Source organism: Ammospiza caudacuta, chromosome 5 (genome assembly GCF_027887145.1).
Source record: "Ammospiza caudacuta isolate bAmmCau1 chromosome 5, bAmmCau1.pri, whole genome shotgun sequence".
NCBI lineage: Eukaryota > Metazoa > Chordata > Aves > Passeriformes > Passerellidae > Ammospiza > Ammospiza caudacuta.
In genome coordinates this window covers 52,556,515-52,564,014 of record NC_080597.1, presented here as the reverse complement: position 1 = coordinate 52,564,014, position 7,500 = coordinate 52,556,515, and the positions used below count along the sequence as shown (strand labels likewise).

The 7,500-nt window shown below is 39.2% G+C and overlaps 1 protein-coding gene across 1 annotated transcript in view; it reads right to left on the bottom strand.

Moving 5' to 3' along the window:
• The window catches only part of FOXP2 (forkhead box P2), a 283,948-nt gene that overhangs the window by 180,766 nt on the left and 95,682 nt on the right, over positions 1-7,500 (bottom strand). Inside the window, exon 3 of the mRNA XM_058805027.1 lies at positions 2,295-2,472. Coding sequence (XP_058661010.1) covers positions 2,295-2,462 — 168 coding nt within the window. The 5' untranslated portion in view covers positions 2,463-2,472. The remainder of the gene's footprint in view (positions 1-2,294; positions 2,473-7,500) is intronic.

Sequence of the window (7,500 nt, the reverse complement as noted above, 5' to 3'; positions counted from 1 at the left end):
CAGACAAGTGTCACATATTAAAAACATCATTTTAGAGAATTACTACAGTGACAATAATAAAAGCAACCATCATTTTCCTCTTAATTCATATTTCAAAAGGCATCTGTTCAAAAACAGGGAGGGGGAAAAGAAACAGAAAAAGGGGAAGAAAAGCAAAAGTATCACAAATCTATACCTGTTATCTGAAGGACATCCTACTGTATGTTTACTAGTGTTTATGTTTCACATCAACATATTTTATAGAAGGATTCATATGCCTAACTCAAGTTGTATTTAAATCCTATGGTGCAGACCCTACCATAAAACGCCTCTTGAGTCCTATTAACTGTACCCATGGTTTTACTTTGCCTGTCTGCTTATTTAAGATCTAATCACAATTTTGAAGAAAAGATTGTCACTTCTAAGCCTGTCCCCTCAGAACCTGTCTGTTATTAGTACTCAACTGGATATTTTCATCTTCAGTTGTAATTCTCTGTGGTCTTTGCAAATGCTATCTACTGGAATCTCTGGCTCTATGGACAAATTGGCTACACACGCCTAGGACTGCTACTTTGAGAAACATTTAAGTGGCACATTATTCTATTAGCATTTTTGTGTTTTAAAGTACTTCACTTAAATTTAGTTTCCTAAACATATTCACCAATTTAATACACTCTTTCTCAACAAAGATTTTAAAATTCTGTTATAACCTGAACACCTGAATAAAGATGATGGCCTGATTTTCAACAAAAACAATATTAAATTTTATATTTATTTATATGTATACAATTTTATATCAAAATAATATAAAAATATAAGGTGTATATATACATAATCATGTATATAGAAAGGGGTAGAAACCTGCTAAGAACATAATGAAGACACTGAAACCTGTATTTTTTCAGACTGGCATACTCTAAGTGCTCAATTGTTAAAACAGAATACACTTGAATTTGAAGCAAGGCACAGATTTAAGCTTTAACAACTTCTCATATTTCAATCTGTAACTATTTCCTTCTTCCACATTTTCTGTCACCATTTAAAATATTTAACTATAAATGTAGCAAGTGTACACTGCTTAATTCAGCACTAAAAATTATTCAATTTTAAGAGCTATTATGACCTGTTATTTCAGAGGCCCATGCACATGCAATGTATCTATCATGTTAAAACATGTTTCTATAAAATAGCACTTTTACAATAGTTTACCTGACAGAAAACAACTTTCCTTCCATTAATGTAATACCTGACGTTGAAATGAAAAACCTCAGCATTTAATAGTAAGGGCTTGAACTCCAAAGGTGCTGAGTGGGCTCAGCAAATGAAAGGATGAGGCAGCGAAGACTTTCAGGAGTTTGAAGCAGGTACTGTGCACACTGCAGAATCAGACCCTGATTGTTTACCAAACAATCTGGGCTACACCGCATTAGTACAATCTGTGTTCCCGGAGGCAGAGGCAACTCCTTAGGCAGAAAAAGTAGGAGTTTTGTTTGTTCAGGTTTTAAAAGGAAGAGAAATTTTACAGTGACAAAAATTAATGGATTGCATCTTGTAATTAGGTGGTGTCAGCAGCCAGAGGACGGTTGAATTTTACAGTTTTAAACGTAACAGTAGTTCTCCATTAAATTGTTGGGAACACGAACAGACAAATTTAAAAAATATGTCTTCAAAATGAGAAGGGAAACAGACCTGCAGAAATGCTGCTTCTTCTCTTTTCCCATGTTTTCAAAATTACACATCCATATTACAGCTCATACACACGCAAGCATATGCAGACAGGAACATGGTCTTTTTTATTTCACTGCTTTTGAACTAACCAGAATTTTTTAATTACACCTATGACAGCAAAGTATCTTTATTGAGAAAAGTCACTTTGGTCCCTTCACTAGGGTCCCTTCACTGCCCAGCTCCGACTTTGGCACAATCATCGCAAGCGAAGCAAAGTCTCAAGTAATGTGGCCCTCTGGTGGAAAAGCCCGCACCACGTCCTGCACGCCGAGCCGCACAGTAAACTAACAGCTCCTGAAAACAGGCACTGCAAGGCTTCGGCACAACTTTTATAAATACGCAGCGGGATTTTAATCACCAGGCAAGCCTGGTGGCATGCAGCCATGTCAGCAAGATGCTGCTGCCACAAGAACGGGATCCTTCCATTTCAGCATTATCGTGCACTAAAACAACAACAAATAATGCCCCACACTCTTCACTTCCACGACACTCCGCATTCAGCACACACCAAGGGTCTACAAAAACGTCCCCCTCTGAAAACAGCCCTTTATTTGTTTAAAAACAAACAGGAAACAAAACAAACTTACCTGCTGTTGTTGCAGATGCAGCAGTTCTACTGTGCTTACTTCAGTGCTCGTGTCACCACTTGATCTTCCATCTCTGCTGCCAGCATCTAATTGGCTGCTTAGAGTGCTCATTCCATTTTGATTCATTGAACTGTTGCTTATTGTCTCTGTCGCAGATTCCTGCATCATGACTTAATACCTAAAAGTGATTAAGAAGTATCAATTAACACACGCGTTACACCTTCACACTTCCATTATCAAGATGTCCCTCTCTGCCAATTACACAGACAGCATCTTTAGAGGAAGAAAAAAGCCTCGCAGAGCCGTTTACCAAGAAATGCAATGCAAACTCTGCTTTCATACAGCTGCTAATCACTGGAATTATGATTGCTATAAGCAAGCTTTGTGTGCTTACATTTAACGGCCAAAATAACACACCATGCACGCAGCATGGTCAATAGCATTTATGAACGACTACGTTTTAAAGTCTACCTATAAAACCAGTTTAAGTGAAGGCACGATTTCACACACTGCTCTATATTTCCTATTATCTAGCTTTGACAACCATGGATGACTATACAGCCTTATTTAAAATATTCACTATCTTGATTCTGTCAGAATTTTACAGCATATCTTATGCAAGGCTGTTGTTTAATGATGCACAGCTAATCATACAAAATTAAAATTTTGTAAGGGTGTTACAAATCATATGGTATCAACCAATGATAAATAGTATAATGGGCTTCTCCTTTTTTGTGACTAAATAAAATTTTGCCTCGGAGGCATTTTAAGAAAAAGCTCCTGCTGCAAACACGTCAGATATTGCCTATTTTTTTAATCAAACGCCTGATATTCATTTATTTTTCTGACATTTAAAACATTTAATACTGTCCTTCCTGGGAAGTAATTAAGCTTATGCATGAGCAGCAATCAAACTGTTCACTTGAAGATGACTTAAAACTCAATTTTAACATAGGCAAATAAATGAAAGATATAAAATTAATTTTCCAGGCATGTATTAGATATGAAAGCTGGAAATAAAATCTATCAAGAATATCACTAATGATTGTGCTAAAAACAGCATAAATTATGCATATTACCTTCTCTACAGTAATAAATGTTTTATCATTTTCACTGCATAAATATACTGTACTTTCAGGATAGCAATGAGATGTCCTGCCAAGATCAGTTGAAATCTTTGCAGTAAATAAAGAACCAACGTGCTCTTACAAACCAGAATTTCAAGGCGCATTTTGTATCTGTAATATGGAAAGGTCAGCGTCTCTTCTCAGAGCCACCAAAGTCCTCTCCTGCTCTTGCAGGGTCAGAATGCAGCTCCCTTCCTTCATCCTCTCTCCCGACCTACTGACAAGAGTCCTCACAACAACCTGGCTCAGCTGCGATTTTGAAAAACACCTCTGAAGGGAGAGGGATGTGTAAGCAAACTTAGGAAAGGAAACAAAGCTTGCTGTTTAGCCTAATTATTTAACTTAGCTATTTTTTCCCTTGCAAAGTATGAACAACTGCCCCTCCTTAAAAACAAAAAAGAAAAAAAAAAGCAGGAAAAGGACCATTACAACTTCAACTATTTGCATGGGATATTAATTAAAATGCAGAAACAAGATCCTACAAGATAAAGTAAAAGTATATATTGTGTGAAAAATGTTAAAATAGCAAAAGATGAGTTATTTAAGGATGGTCTGGTCAGAAATAAACAGGATGCAAAAAGCCTAAACACAAACACAGTTAACATAAAGGAGGGCAGCTGTTATAGTCCAGTAAACAACAGCAGTACCAGATGTGTTTATGAAGAAACAGTCCTCCTAAAACACTTATGAACATCAGCAAAGAAAAATAATAGAAATGGAAAATGTGATACAAGCAGTGATGAATTTTACAAGGCAAAAACAAAGCTAATACTCTTTTCTGAGATTAGGCAGCTAATAAGTATTCAAATTAGGCATAAATTTTACATGTACAATGTTTAAAATATTCAGAGAAAAGGGTCTGATTGCCCTTAGTAGTTATATGAAAATTCTAATGCAGATATGCCACAACTGTGGAAGCAGACAGCCCTTTCCGATTTTTACAATATTTACTTTCAATAAAAGGACGTGTATATCAGAGTGGAAATTTATTTGAAACTTCATCAGCTGTATCGTTACAAGGATTTGGAAATTTGGGAAATTCAAACGTTAATCCTCTTTTAGTGAAACAAAGATTTAACCAAGAGACAGGTTCATCTTTTACAAATTCAAACATTAGGCAATAAGAGTGGTACATTTAGCCAGGCACATTAAAAGGGCAAAGAGGGGTAAATGTTAGATAATCAAAAACATTACAAAACACCCAGAAATGTAATAAATAAATACACCATCCCTCCTATTTTTACATCTCTCTGACTGTTTCATTGCAATTAACAAAGAAGAGTTAAATGTCTTTCAGTTCATATTAACCAAAGGGTTTTATGTCTTGTGGATTTTGTATCCTCGCAAAGCCCCTGAGTGTAGTTCAGACTCTACATTTAAAGTTAAAGTGCCTGTGAGCCAGCAGAATAGGCTTTAACATAGCATGACCAGCAACACCACTCTGGCAATACAAAACAACAAATCCAATCCAACAGCTGGGTACAGACAGAATGAAGCTACAGAGTAAAGGTACTAGAAAGGGCAATTTATTTTGAAGTGAAAAAGATGTATTTTTATGAAGATAAAAGAGATCCTATAATTTTATGTTAAAAATAAAATTTGGGGTGTGTTTATCTAGTTTTAAAATGATATTTTTAAGAACAACACTAAAACTTTGGCTAGAGTAATGCACTGCGTTGGCTGTCCTCAGCCCCCTCCTCACTGTCAGCAACTGAAAAAGGGCTGCTAGAGAAAACAAGAGCATAGAATCGTTTTCTTTTCACTTCTTTTCTTTTGCACAGATGTACATATATACCTGAGTCTACACACGTGTGTATGTACTATCAACTCTAAATCCTCACAAACTGAAGCACTGAAAACAGCCAAAGATGATTTCTAATGTCTATGTATCAGTATCTGAGTTATTGGTAGCAAAATAATTGGAAGCTGCAGCATCTCACTGAGCAAACTAATGTACTTTTTTTCTTGTTTTTACAACAGTAGTGCAGATTGTTACCAAAATAAGCATAAATAAACACAAAGGAAATAGACAGGTATCAGCCAGATACTGAGGCTGTAAATTTGGAAACTCAAATAGGACAAGAAAAAATATACAGGTCCCTGTTTACATACATTTATAGACATTCATACTTTCTAATCCTTCTCTTTTCTCTGGCTGTCACACTCGCTGTCAGTCATGAGCATGCCTACACAGGCACACACACACACGCACCCACATTCACAGACACATTCACCAGCACCTACTTCTGTTGTGATTCTGCAACTCTTGGCGCCAAAGGTGGGATACCAGCTTTGCTACCCGGTGTTTTAAACAAAGGTATGGGGAAAATATTTTCTGCTGTCTGCAAGAGAGAGTGAAATTGTGGATAATTTTAGAGCGTGGTTGAGCTGCAGGTTGAATAGCTAATCCTGCCAGGGCAGCCAAGCTATCACCCATACCAAAAACAGAAATACTGCACCTCGTTGAGTTGGAAGCTGCAGCTGTACTTTTCTCCCCTGCAGAGAACTGGACATTGTCTGTGCGCCCGTGCGCCCGCACGTGCACGCGCGTGGGTTTTAAGGCGGCAAGTCACCGCACAGATACTTATTCTCTACACCACTTCCCTTTTGAAACATTAAACTGACACTGGAACTGACTGCACAAGATTGCATTTTCTCTTCCTAAACAACTTGAATTGAAAGGTTACTTAGTGTAACAATATTTACTTGCAGAATTGTGTTGTTACCAGGGGTATAATGGATGGTGGCTATGCAGGTTTACGCAAGAATGAGTGAAGCATGAGGCATTAGCCATGTGTTTGACATGTTTCAAATTGCTATAATCCAGCATTAAACACACCCAGCAATTCATGCCATTTCTTGCAGCCATAATCTTGAATAAAGCGTGCACAACCACTTATTATATAAATTAGTATATGACTCCCTGTTATAGTCACAACAGTGCTTTTGTGTTTATTTTGCATCAAGACGGGGTCTTTTATTTGTACAAATAGCAGGATAGCGCGCGGTGCCGCAATTAAACCTCCTCGGTTTATGGCGGGGTGCATGTCATACCCGGCTGGCAGGGTCTGCGGTGCCCGGCGCATGGCCCGGCACCGAGGGCCCGGCACCGAGGGCCCGGCACCGAGGGCCCGGCACCGAGGCCCGGCCCTGCCCGGGGCAGCGGCGGGAGCGGCCGCCAGGGGGCGGCCCTGCGCGCGCGGCCGGGCCTCGGCGTGCCCCGCACGTGCCGCTCACGCGAGGCCCGGCCCGCGGCCGGCCCGGCCCGCGCGGAGCCGCGCGCGCCCCGGGAGTCCCGCGGGGCCGGCGCCGGGAGCGCGCGGAGCCGCCGCAGGCCGCGCGCCCCCGCGGGGAGCCCCTCACGGGCGGGCCCGCGGAGCCCTCAGAGCGCCGCTGCCTCCGACTGAGCGAACCCAGCCCGCGGCCCTTCAGAACCGGGCTGCGATGGAAAAGCAGAGGTGAGGAGCTAGGCTTAAATAACAGTAACTTTTGTGCTCTGCTGGAATTAATTCATCATTGACACAAGGCACAATGCTTCTGAAGTCTTGCGCTGGTGTACGCTAAAAGCTTTTAATACTTAAGATTGCTTAATAAATCAAAATGCCAAATATTAAGGACATAGTTAAATGTGTGAGAACAAAAAATTTGGAAAGCTAAGAGAGCATTTCTAAAGGTGTTTTGTTTTTTTGTTTTCTTAATCCAAAACAACTTTCAAAGCTTGAGTTAAGCACAGACAAGTCATTGCATAATTTTTAAATATGTTCCTAAGTTAATACGCTTAAAACACTAATTAGGCCAAACACCATTGTGGTACTGTAAAATAAAGTATCTGTATTACTAGGTGTAAAAAAAAGTATCCATATAAATTGTTTAATACATTACTGTCTGCTAAAATAAGTTTTCCCTGTAAAAAATGCCCAAACACCTTGTGCTGGAAGTTCTTTCAGAAAAACAGAGCTTCCAGTTCTACATTACAGGACATCGTATAATCAGAAAGAATACGTATCATCTGCATCAGTGATCAAAATCAGCATCTTTCACGGGAAATAATATAATTTTCATTGTAAAAACCTATTCAA